At 44.0% G+C, this 13,552-nt stretch overlaps 1 protein-coding gene across 2 annotated transcripts in view; it reads right to left on the reverse strand.

Annotated features, from left to right (window-relative positions):
- LOC147747793 (flavin-containing monooxygenase 1-like) overlaps window positions 1-13,552 on the reverse strand; it is a 534,466-nt gene that overhangs the window by 35,107 nt on the left and 485,807 nt on the right. For both annotated transcript variants that reach the window (XM_086955881.1, XM_086955892.1), the window contains one exon: window positions 7,639-7,991. In XM_086955881.1, the coding sequence (XP_086812007.1) occupies window positions 7,639-7,991 (353 nt within the window). The remainder of the gene's footprint in view (window positions 1-7,638; window positions 7,992-13,552) is intronic.

The following is a 13,552-nucleotide window of genomic DNA, read 5'->3' on the forward strand; positions in this document are numbered from 1 at the left end:
TGATATTGCACATGGTCTAATGACGGTCCCCACTACCCCACATATTCTTGACGCTCCCTGGGTTCTACCCACACCCCATACTGAGAACACTCCCCATACTGATAAAGGGGAAGCCTTTAGTGCAAGCCCAAAATAAAGATAAAGGGAGAGGCAAGCACCAGAAAGATACATTACCTCAGCTATTTAAATCTGGGACGGCTCATCCTGAAATTATGGCAAACCATCAAGGTGTAGGGGCAAATCAGGCATACTGGGAATGAATGGAAACGCTAATGCTAACAATCCTTGCACCCTTCTGGACCAAATTAGGGGAAATTGAGGAGAAAGTTGCTCGTTTGGCAAAATCTGCAGAAGGGAAGAAAGATACAAATGCGGTGAAAGCCCTTGGGGGAGGTAGTCTTTCAATCACTCATCCAGGGGGCTCAGAATCAGGCGAGAATCTGGCGAATCATTTAACCCATTCTGTTGCAGATAGTATAAATGGTACAAATCATGCATTAACTCCTTCTACCCAAGTAGGGAGGACTGAACTGGTGGGGCAGAGTAGGCTAATTGGCATTTCTCAGCAGGGGCTTGGGTGGCGGACACAACCCCTTTCTACAGGTGTTATTGGCTCACAAACACTGAATAATTTTGTTGGGCAATTGAATGATCCATCATTGGGGTTTGGGGAAGGCCAAATTCCAACACATAATCTAACAGGAAATGTACTGTTAAAACATTCGCAAGATGTTATAGATTTACCACCAGCCGCAAGTCCCCTTGTTGTAGTTTTGGGAAATGTCCCTCCTTTAAGATCGGACCAACAGGAATCATGGATGCAGGTAAAAAATAAAATTGTGGATTGGCTGGCCAAACATAAAGGGTTCATGCCTTCATTAGCTAATAACATCCTGATGGTGCGCAGAGTTGCATGGCTTGGGAGATCCCAAAAAAAGATAGGGGGGGATTGTGTCATTGTAAATTTTCGAAGCCCTAGAGTGGCACAATTGATCCTCGAAGCACAAGATCAGTTTTCCCCCGTCACCTCCATTGTTGCTTTACCATTGGGGTATTTTTATCGGCCTCCATTGAGATCACATGGGGAGTTTGTCCCGCCCATTGTAGTATCGAACAGATTCGAGGCCCTGTCCAATCTAGATGACCAGAGTTGACTACAAGTAGGTAATGCACACATAGAGGCCCCCCCAACAGAGAGTACAAACCCAGTACAGGAACTCCATCTATTATTGCCTGACCACGCACCGGTGACCCCCATCCATACACATTTCCCGTTTCTGTCCCACCATTAGAAACTGAAGGTAACGAAGTGGGCCGGTTCAAAACTGGATCTGAAATAAAAATTCTGTCATGGAATATAGCCGGTTTGCGTTCAAAAAGGGGGATATAAATTGGGAGTCATTACTTCGAAAGCACCACATAATTGGACTCCAGGAAACCTGGGATTCACATGATTCATACCATCTGGACGGGTATTGCTCTTTTGGGAAAAATACTGTGCCATCGCCTAGGGAGATCGAGGGGGGGGGGACTTTTGATATTGATTAGCCTTAAACTGCTTTATAGGCCCAAGCTGATAGCGACGTATGCCCCTAATATCTTAGTGGTTCAACTTTTAGGCAAAAACTTACCTGGTTTATTAGTGGTAAATTTTTACAATTCTTATACTAGAGTAGATGACTTGGAGCATTTGAAACCTCTAACTACCTTTCTGAATGATTATGAGGCCATAAATGATGCTCCTCACCAATTATTAATCCTTTGTGATTTTAACACTCATGTCTGTCCATCCAATTGTATGCAAGGTATTGAAGAGGAACACGGACTCCAGGGGACAACTCATTTTGAAGTGCGGGTCCTATCTAGAGAGTTTTTTATGTGTTTTTAATTTATTCTTCCCGGAACAAGCAGACACCTCCCCTCCTGTCCTGACCAACACAGGACAGGGACATGGAAGCACTATTGATTATATTTTAGTATCATGCCAGTTGATTGAACTATTGGGCACATTTTGTGTCACGTGTAGCTGTTTGAGTGATCATAATCGTCTCACCGTGATTCATCATATCCGGGCTTTTGAAATGGGGAATATGCAAGACCTTATTTCAAATTCCATTATTGCCACTAAGGATCAAGCTTGGAGATTAAAATGGGATGCAAGTACACCTGATAATTTCCTTGAAAATGTATATAGAGGGCTACCAGAGGATTTCAGTATATGCTCAAATCCGGATTCTGTCCCAGTTGAAATGTTAGGTGCCTTTGAACGCATTATGAAGCAGATAGCTACCAATTTGACACTACGCTGCAAAGCAAGGCCCAAAAAACATAAAAATTGGTTCGACTCAGCGTGCACTACTGCGCACACTGCAATTCTAGGGGTCTTGAAGGAATCTACAAGGGATGTAAACATGGTCAAGCAGGCTAGAAAGGCCTACAAATTCGCAGTTAAAAAAAGAAAATTCCAGCTAAAAGAAATGGCCTGGGAAGAACTTAGCCAAGCAAGCATCCTGTCTAATAGTTCCAGATTCTGGAAAGTGGTTAATAGTCCAATGTTCAGCGAAACACCCAATTCAGTTATGGACTGTTTTATTCCCCCAGAAAAGTGGGTTGAACATTTTAGTGGCATATATACCGAATTGAGTCAGGAGGTCCAAACTGTTCAAGGGGATAATATCCAGGTTTTAAGTGTGCGTTTTACAGAGGTGGAGGTGACTGAGGCGATTATGTTGACAGCAAAGGGCAAAGCACCACGCCCAGATGGCATACTGGCAGACTCTATAGGGCTGACCCCAGTGTGTGGGCCAGAATTTTGACACTTGTTTTGCATGCCGCGACCAAGGTCGGCTTCCCTCAGTCATGGGCTAAAGCTGTCATAATTCCAATTTTTAAAAAGGGTGCAAAAGACGATCCGTCCTGCTATAGGCCAATCTCTCTTCTGGACTCTGCAGCTAAGATAATGGGGAAGTCCGTACTCACCCGCTTAACAGATTGTTTGGACAAAAACAGCATTTTATCGGACCTGCAGTATGGGTTTGGGCAGGGAAAGGGCACGACGGGACAATGCTTTAATCTACATGCCAGTTGAATGTTTTTTCCATCAAAGCAAGCCTTGACTGCTTGCCGGCATGTCCTTATGCTCAGCCTATAAGGGGCAATTTCAAATTAGATCTGCGCTCTGTGTCCAGACATTTACAGGTGCATATTAGGTGCAGAATTTCTTCTTTTGCATTCCCACATATTCGGCAGTTAATTGATGCTTGGGGCCTTTTCCATGAGGGGAGATGATTTTGTGCTGGAAGTAGGCCCAGCTGTAAGCGTAAGAGCTTCTCCTTTGTGCGCCTAGTGAACCCGACTCCCAGGTAGCTTTGGCAGAGACTGCTTGTTTAGCTTTGAATGACTATCCATCCATGGGCCCTGTTGGCTAGGCTTGCTTTGTTCTCTATTAATGAGATAGATCTTACTGATTTTTTGACTAGCTTTTTGAAGATGTTATGGGACCCGCTGCACTTCCAGGCATCTTGTAGACCCAAGGAGTTTATTGACTGCTTAGGATATTTTGCGGCCGCGCCATTGCTCTTACTTTCTATCTCTTTCCATAGGTAGTGATTTAGGCTTGCTGCTTCTCCTCTCTGAATCTTGTGCAACTGTTTTGGCATAGGCACCCATTTGTTCCAACAATTGTTTTCTCAGGCCGAATTCCAGCCTTATTTGAGCCTGCGAGATGTACTTGGGCAGGCTGAATATCATTCTCATGGCCTTTACTATTGTGCTGTTCAGTAGCTGGGCGTCCCTCCCTCGGAGGCATTTGCTACTGTAAGTTAGTGCCGGTGTTAGTTTTGCCTGAAGCACTTGAAGCAGGGGGGTGAAGCTTCGGCTGACTGCTTTCAATTTAAGATTCCTTAGTGCAATCGCTATGCTGGTTCCCCTCCGTTTTATTGCTTCCTTTTGCTGTTGGAATGAGCCCTTTCTGTCCATAATTACGCCCAGATACTTGTACTCCTCCACTGTTTCCAGTTTGAATCCTCCCATGTGCCAGCGGAACCATGCCGAGGATGTTTTGGCATTTATCCTCATTATTTTAGTTTGTGAGAGGTTAATGCTTAGACTGTTCTCTGTTGAATAATTAAAAGTTGTGCTGATTAAATGTTGTAGCCTTATCGGTGTTCTGCTGATTAGCACAATATCGTCAGCATACATTAGGTTAGAGAGAGTGAAGCCGCCTATGCTTGGGGTGTGTGAGTTTTGCTTTCATCCAGCTGCTGTGCAAGGTCAGACATTAAGATGTTGAATAATGTTGGCGCTAGCACACAGCCATGTTTTAAGCCTTTTGTTGTCTTTATTTTTCCTGACAGGAAATCTCCTAATCCTAGCTTGACTTGGACCCATGTGACAGTGTGTAGTGAGATCAGCTGTGTGAGTAGCCCAGGTGGGATGTTCCTTTCTTCCAGTTTTGACCATAATAAGTTTCTATTAATTGTGTCAAACGCTGAGGTGAAATCGATAAAATATACATACAGGGGCAGATTCGCTCTCTTTGTCGCATCGATGACGAGCGAGAGAGCCAAGATGTTTGCTGTTGTACCCATTTGTTTACGGAATCCTGTCTGGGTGATGGGGATTACTGCATTTTCTTCTGACCATTCCAGGAGATTCTCTAAAAGAAGACCAGCGTAGTATTTGGCCTCATTGTCGATTAAGGCTACTAATCTGTAATTTTAGGGTCCTTTACGTTGCCTTTCTTATGTATTGGTGCTATTATGCAGCCTTTACATTATGCTGGAATAGTTGCGGTGTCTGTTATCTGTTTGAAGAGTGGCAGTAAGGCCGCTGCCCAGTATTCCGGATTTTGTTTGTACAGTATTGGGGATCCCGTTGGGACCTGGCGCCCCCTCTACCTTCCCCTTCGCGATCCTGCTTATGATTTGTTTTTCAGTTGGATCAAATGGAGTATTGACCAGTTGTGGTGTCCAAGCTTGAATTTTTCTATCCTTGTCTGGTCGGCTAGTTATTGCAAACTGTAGCACTATGTTGAATTGTGCCTGAAGATAATTGGTCCAGGCTTCCTCGGTTAGGTAAAAATTAACAATTGGGCTTCTAGAATTCTGAAGTGTTTTGACTGTCTTCCAAAATCTTCCTCTTGTGCTGGTTCCTTTGGCGTCATGAAAGAGTTTCGCCCATAGCTCGTCCTCTGCTTCCCTTTTTACAAGCCAAATTATCCTCTTTTTATTCTGTTTTAAGTTTAGCATTTCCTTTTGAATCGCGATGTCAGGTCCGTCGCGTTGTAATTTCCGCAGTAATTTGTTAATATTTCTTTTGAGGAGCTTTATCTTGATGTTTTGGTTTAAGGCCTTGTCGCAGCTGCCAGCTGATTCAGTTAGCTTTTTTTTTACTTTTAAAGCTTCGATGATCCAACACTGTGTGGATCTTGGCTTTCCTTGTATGTGCCTGACCCAGGCTGCTCGTAAATTGCTCCCAGGCGCTTAGATGATTGGGCTGGTTTGTGATGCTCTTTTCCCACCGGCTTTTTCCGTCAATTGTGAAGGCTTCCAGGTCTGTCGTGTTGCATTTTATTCTTTTCTGTGCCACCGACAGTGAACATCCCAGGTTTATTGCCGGTGTGGATATCGCGGCCCCCTGGAAGTTGAGGCCAAATTCTTGCGGCTGATGGTCGCTGGTTGACATTGTGCCTATTCGGAAATCCGTGAATTTCCTGAAGAGTTGGAGAGATACGAATGTGAAGTCTAAGGTTGAGCTGGCGGTTGAATTGTGGAAAGTAGCTGACGGGGAGCTGTCATTTGAGGTGTTCTAGGTCCTTTACGCTGGACCTGGCCAGCCGATTTGGTTTGTCCCATTTACTTGTCGCTTGCTGTGGTATGTCCCATGCCAGGAACTGATGTTCCAGAAATGTGTCCCTTATTTGAGGCCCCCCTAGGAACATATTGAAATCCCCTGTAAATCTGAGGTTGGGAGTATCTTCTTCTGCCAATGTTTTTGAAATTTCTTCCATCAAGAGGTTCATTCTGGTATTTTTTTCCCGGGGATGTAAGTATACATTCATCAATCTTAGTTTTTGTTTAAGTTCTTTTCCCCTCACTTCCAGTTCTATTGTGAGTGTACAATTGTTACCTGTCTGTTTAGCATTGTGTACTTAGATTCGTTGAAGCTCTTTATGGCAGTGTATATTGTTAGGCCACCTTTTAGGTGGCCGTATTTGGCATTTTTTGTCGCTGGAAGATGATATGAATTGAAGCCCTGGATTTGATGTGGTTGGTCTAGCCAGGTCTCCTGATGGCTATTATGTTGAATTCTTGGAGGTAGAAAAAGAGCTGAATATTGTCTCTTTTGTTCCCTAAACCATTTATGTTCCAAGAACATATCCTTAGTTGTGTTATGGGAGTGACATATGGGGTTATATGGAGACAGATGAAATACAGAAAGCAGAAAATGATTTTTTTCGTAGGCTGCTATCGCTCCCAGTCTCCACTCCTATATATAACCTCCATGAGGACCTAGGTGCCGGATATATCTCGGACCAGATTGCTGTTGCCCCATTATTATGCTGGTTAAGAATCTGGGTGCAGCAACCACCAAACCTGAATCAGCTGATTATCCAGGATTGTGTGTCTTTGGATAGAGGATCTGATATTCCTTGGATTCGGTATGTTAAGACACAACTGGATTTAATGGGCTGTTCTGAGTTATTTTCTAAACCTAAAGCTCTTAGCAAAGCAGCTATTAGAGATCTGAAGACTCAGTTCCTAACTAGGGTAATATCAGCAAGAGAGGACGCGGAACTAGTAAACCCTTCGGTGAGGAGTTTTGTTATGTTGAGTTTGAGTAGGAAAATACAGCCATACCTAACTTATATAAACAAACCCTATCACCTGTTTGTGTTAACTAGGTTCAAGTATAATATGCTCCCCTGGCTGTTGTCATTCCCAAAAGGCTTTTCGAAAGAGGGGTCTCTGGGTCAATGCCCCTGTGATAACTTTTCAGAGCAGAATACACTCCACATGATTTTCCTCTGTGATTTTTATGTAACACTGCGCAGGAATTTTATTTTGCCATTGCTAAGAGGGGCCAATTTTGGGCAAGTAAGGCCAGCATTGGCTTATTTGCAAATGCTCGGCTCCCCGGTTGTGTGCTTTGGGATTGCTAGTTACATCACTGGGGCAATTAGGCAAAGAAATAGACTCCAATTATAGTACTGTTTCTCTTTTTCCTTTTTAAGTTTTTATGAAAAATTAGATTTTATTTTCAAATTTACCTGCTTTTGTGTGTGACAAACTTTTTAATGTATTTATTGGAAGCCAAGGGTGTTTGTGGTTGGGGGCGTACAGATGGTTGTTAAATGGTCTTTTAAATTTGATCTATGCTCTAACGTTCGTAGCATTTTCAATGTATAATATATAACAGGTAGTTGTGATGTGATTTGTGCTTTGATGGTTTTAAATTTTACCCGAATAAAGAAATTTTGACATTGACATTGAAAACATTACCCATGCTGACATCAGATCACAACAACAAAGCCTCGCTAAATCTGAGTAGCAGAGAAAACACATGTGAGGGGCAAAAGCTGAGAAGGTCTATTTCAATTGGTTGATTCTGCATCTTGCGGGCCTACTACTGACCTACCTCTGAAGACACGTGTGGCCCAGCGTGCCTGTATCTCTGCAATAGTTAAGATGGAACCAATTGGCTTGATTATGCCAATGAAGGACAGTGTTGGTTTCTCCAGGTCTGGTGGAAAGACATACTTGTAGAGTGAACACTTGTTGATACTAGGTTTGATGACCGATTCCTCCAGGAATGGGTAAGCAGGGTGGAATCCAGTAGCAAAGATAATGATGTCAATGTCTTCAGAGGTGCCATCATCAAATGTGACAGAAGATTCAGAGAACTCAGCCACACTTGGCTTAACCACCACGGAGCCACGGATTATGCAGTATGGCAAGTCGTCACTTACAAGGATTTCCTTCCATGAGTTGCTGGAGAAAACAAGACAGAAAAAAGGGAGGATATATATTTTTAAAGAGAATGAGCAAAATATATAGCGACGAGCTAGGTTATTTCACACACATTCATTCTAATACGCTTCCTCTGGGGAGGGTAAGATGGGTTAGACAAATATAATACTGCACTCAATGAGAAATTCTTGGAGACAGATCTTTTACATCTAGAGCATATTAAAACTACACATCTTACTAGAACTATGTGCTGTCAGATTCCATTACACAAACTGGACGAGGCACATGCCCATCATAAGTATGCCCTGACATTTGCTGGGAGTGCAGATGCGTGCAACTGGCTTACAAGACATTTATCTGTTCATGATATCTTCACTAGGTTTCATATAACATGCTCTCCCAGAAGTCATGATCTTCCCTGCTCAGTCCATCTCCTATTGAGCCCCGTATATGAGAAAAGATAGATTAAAATGAGAACATGAATCTCGCACATGGCACACTGTGCTCCTGAATTGTACATGACTTAGCACAAAAAATGCATTCACCTCCCAGTGTGGAGTACCAACCAGCTAGAGTAGTACATGGCTAAGGGGCTAGTTTAGAGTTTGAGAGAATAGGATCATCATGATAAATAAGCACTGCTTCAGGCAATAAAGTTGCATTTTCTCCACTCTATTTGGAGTTAATGCAGCGCTAACTTTCCAGTGGCAAAACAATAGCGTAGTCAGGTCTTAGTGATAAACATGGGTGATGTTCACTTGCTTTGCCTAACTGGGACCACCATGCAAGGTCTTGGGTAGAGAAAATACACAATAGCTCCCATGAACAAGAAGAAAGCTATTTTTGCATCAGACCCATTGCATTTTTGTTTTCTGATAACATACTCCTGCTTGGGAGTTTGTTTTCAGAATATAAATACTTGGCTTAATGGCCATATTAAACATGGACCAATGCTTGATGAAGTCTCAGTGCCTTCCGCGGAGCCGCTGCCCTGTCAGTTCTGCTGAAAGTACAGAGAAACACACCTGCCTGGTGGGGATTTCTCTATGTGGTCTATGGGCTACCACCTTAATGTCACCAATATGGGATTTCCTTGGGATCGTTCTTCAGTTGGTAATAAATCTCATTACATCGAAAGATTATGATTAATGCTGGTGCTCCCTATTGTTACATAGGTTCTCACTAATTTAGAGATTAGGTAGGCTGCAAAATCCCCTGATGAACAGTAAATTAAGAATTTAGCACCTCAGAGGCTGCCAAGTGAAGAATAAGTATAAAGTAACTGTCAATGTGAAAGGTAGAAAGAGTGACCCAATCCTTTCACAGTAAGATAAGAATCCAAGCTGTTGAGAAAAGTTATTGAAAGCCAAGAAATCCCAATATGAATGAGCAGTTTAGCAGCGAGAGAAAAAACTCAATACTATAAGTTAAATTGACATCATCGAGAGGCACATTTCGATTTATTAACAATTTGATATTTATTATATGGAGTTGTAACACCAGAGCATAATTTGTGCCGGTGTTTGCCAGTGCTTGGCACCAGCACTTTTTTCAAAACTCAATACATATTTATCCACCACATGGTGGTATTGGGTACCTATTTTTTTTAGCACAGTTTCTCATTGGCAATTCAATATAACAGAATAGAAGACAGTTGCTGCTTTTTCTGGCTTTTGGCAGCGTAAACAGGAGCTGGGGCAGCGCCAGGTGCAGTGGACAACAAAGAAATATTGGGGGGCCTGGCATTTAATTTTATACAATTTAAGCACTGGGTAATACTCTGCTAGGATGTCCACAACAGTCCTTGGAAAGCAGTATGGTTAATAAAGTTCACTGTCGTTATTAGTACTCCCAAGAAAAAATGTTTGTCACCAGTGTTCGCTTAGCTACTGATGTACTTCTCTAGACACCTGTGCTTCTTGTTAATTGCAATTCATTAGCAGAGTGTAATCATGTAAATATGGGGGTGATTAGTATGCTGCTTATACTTTCTCAGGTTAGGTATCCAACCAAGATTCAGGGGCATCTAGTCATGACTTATGGGCCACACATTTCTAGCGGCCTTCCCCTTCCTCAGTTGGTAAAAAAAGGACTCCTTATCTCATGGTACCAAAAGATGTGATCAATATTGCTACTTGTTTAATGAAACAGAGATTTTTGCTCATTAAAAGATTGGGTAGGGTCCTAGATTCCCATAAGCAGAGTAGCCTTAGCATTCAACATTTTTCATTCTGTAGGAAATGACTGTCAATGTGAAAAGGAGAAAGATTGACAACATTTCCTCATATTAAGGGGAGGAAACACAATATGAATGGGTAGACTGTAATTAAAGGAAACCTCTTTATATTGGCACAGAAGCAAACAATAGGCAGTCCTGATTGGGCAGAGATGACTCCTCTGTACCTCGCACAATGTGCATGGTAGTGGCTGCGAGCATCCTTTTTGATATTACAGAGTTAAATCCTGCTCGAATGGCAAATGCTGTTTGATAGGACTGCGGGCTTTACATTTTACACTTTGAATGCAATTGAAATGAAATGAGGTGAAACAGGATGCTAGAATAGTTCTTGTATATCTAATGTCTGGTTGCTGAAAAACCCTACTTTTATTCTACCATACTTCTGTCTCTGAGTTTAATGTGAATACGGTGGCTTCACCTAACTGGATGTTAGCACCAGATGTGGGAAGACACTAAGATTACCATAATATCCTCCGCTCACACAGCCCTGGCCCTCAAAGCCCAAGTTTAATGTGGCTGAAAACTTTCCTCATCCTGAAAATGCCCAAAGTAGGTAGGATTGGCCTTGGGAACTTTTACCCCATTGGTTAGGGCATACACAGGAGTCATTCCCCTCGAGAAGCTCATAGCAGACATACATTTGGCCTCTCCAAGCAACCCCTGCAGAACACTGTATGGACCTGAGGAAAGACAGAAACATACTGGACCTGCTGTCTGTGGACTGAGAAGAGCCCTGGAGGGCATACCCTGCTCTCTCTTGCATCCAGGTAAAATAATTAGACTCCAAAGGTCACAATATTGATCTTCTGTTCAAGCTACAGGGATACAACAAACTGCAATAGAAATGTTCTGCAACTGCCCAGTTGCTCTAGGGCAACTGGAAGTCGAATGGACTCTACCGTTGGCCTCTGACTGACACCCTTTAAGTCTTTAAGTGACTCCTCTAAGGTCCTAAGGAGTTTTAAAAATGTACTTTAGGTGGATTGGACTGGGAAAAAGGATATCATTATTATTAATAATAATAATAATAATAGTAAATTATAAACATTCATTAACTAAAATCATTTGTTTTGAGTGTGGAGCGTGCATGCACTAAACACAAAAATGTGGTTTTCCACATGGGCAGCACTGGACTTTCAAACCAAAAGTATCTGTGTCTATTTGGTTTCACAAAATGGGTGATTAGGCACTGAACCTCTTTAAGAGAATTTATGCTGTTCCTAATACAGATATACTAGTGTATATAATTGTAAATATATGTACATTTTATCTTATTTTCCCTTTTCACATCCAGACTATATGAGTAATATAGTGCTTTGATGATGACCCCAAAAACGTTTTTTTATCTCCCAAAAAGTTCTGAGTTCGAAACATGATTGCTTTTTCTTGGGGAAGAAGGAGAACCTCCTCTACATTCAACCAATCATTTCGTTTAAGATATCTGAAACATTTGAATTAAGACTAAACAAAAAGGAAAGTGGTTTGTCCTGGCAGAGAAGTGAATACAGGAAAGTACCCTCAAACCCAAGAGTTAAAAGGGGTATTGCATGATTGTAGTAAGTTTATTTGGACTCAGTATGGAAAGGGGCGACCACTCGGTCCCCCCGAACGTATGGTTGGGGGCCCGGATCCTCCCGGGAAACCATTTTGGGCGGGGGGCGTGTCACGGCTGGTATGCCCGAAGCGGCGTAGCCGGGGCGCGCCTTTTTCCCGCCCAAGAGGGGTTGTCCTAGACACCTACACCGATGGCCACGCCCAGTAGGCGTACCAGCGGAGGGTTCACGCCCTCCCGAAGAGGAATAAAGAGAGCGGGAATCCGAAGAAGCATCCTCTTGTTCCTGTGCTTGGAAGCTGCACCCACTCGTTGCACGTGAGCCCTCGACAGAACAAGGAGCAATTTTGAGAACTTGTAATTCTTGTGTTTCTCTTTCAGCGACTTCGAGGCTAAGGATCCAGGACCGTGTTGATCAACTTGGATCGAATATTCGATAACAATGCCTGGCAAGAAGGCAGGAAAGAAGTCCGGGACTGACCAGATGCTTCGCATGCTGGTAAGAGATATGGCGAGCATGAAGAAGTAGATAGCTGCGATGAACAATCCGGGTAAACCAAAGAAGGTAATAGGCCCGGCATTGCCGGGAGTTGCCCCCTGAGGGTAGGGGGAAACGGGTCAGGAATAGGGCGGCAGGGGGGGTGGTTCCGATCCCCGAGGTAACCCCGGCGAGCCCTGCCATTCCAGTCGAGGCCCCGGTACCAATCCCGGACGCGGGTCAGCCGATTCCGGTTGTGATTACGCCCGCCGACGAGGAGGACATGCCTCCTGAATTGGCCGCCCAGTTGGCCGCATGGCTCGGTAGAAAAACAGGGGGTGCTACGGCACCTGGAGACACGGCCGAAGAGGCCAGGTTACTAATGCAGCAGTTGCAGCAGTCGCGAGATGCCGCAAAGGCGATTCTCCCTCTTGTCCCCCCACAGGTGACCCCGGAAGGATCGGCAGCTGGCATCGGAAAAACAGCGGGAACGACAACCGAGCCAGGTAAGCAGGCATTGCCAATTGCGGGGGAGGGCTCTTTGCCCTCAAGACGGGAGAGAGTGGTTCAACATATCCCGTTGGCCACGAAAGAATTGATATGGGCTGACAAGTATGTAAATATGTTTTCTCTGCTGACTGACCATCGCGAGATGGAGTATGCTAAGACGCAGAAAGATTTGTGGCACCCAAGTGTCTGGCGAGCCAAGATGGCGGGATTCAGGGTGGATGAGACAATCACAAATTGGGCCAAGGCCTTTGCGATGTTTACTGCAATTATTGGGGAACGTAAGCCCGAGGTTTTGCCTGAATTGTCTTGCTATCAGGCACGAATAATGGATTTCTATGAAACGTATGAGGGGAATGAATGGATGGGTTACGATATGAAATTCCGTAAGGCCAAAGAGTACGATTCATCTCTGACGTGGGATTGTCTCGACTCGATTTCTTGGCAGAAGCAGCTCCTGCCGGGCGCGACGAAGACGTCCTCGCCAGGCGGGAATGGGTCGGGGTTTTCCCGCCAACAGCCCGCAGTGCCCTTTCGAGCGGGCGCCGGTGGCGACCCCCAAGCAAAGACTGGTGGGAATGGGGGAAAGAAAGGGGTCTGTTGGAGCTTTAACAGGGGCAATTGCACCAGGTCTCAAGGGACATGTAAGTTCAGACATGCGTGTGCAGGTTGCGGGAATTCCTCGCACCCCGAGAGTTTGTGCAGATCCAAGAATAGTGGGTCGGGTAGAGGAGGGTCCAAACAAGACTGAGGGAGACCACTGTGTACCGCTACCTACCCCTGTTGATATCATGGCAATGATCCCC

Source organism: Lissotriton vulgaris, chromosome 1_1 (assembly GCF_964263255.1).
Source record: "Lissotriton vulgaris chromosome 1_1, aLisVul1.2, whole genome shotgun sequence".
Classification (NCBI taxonomy): domain Eukaryota; kingdom Metazoa; phylum Chordata; class Amphibia; order Caudata; family Salamandridae; genus Lissotriton; species Lissotriton vulgaris.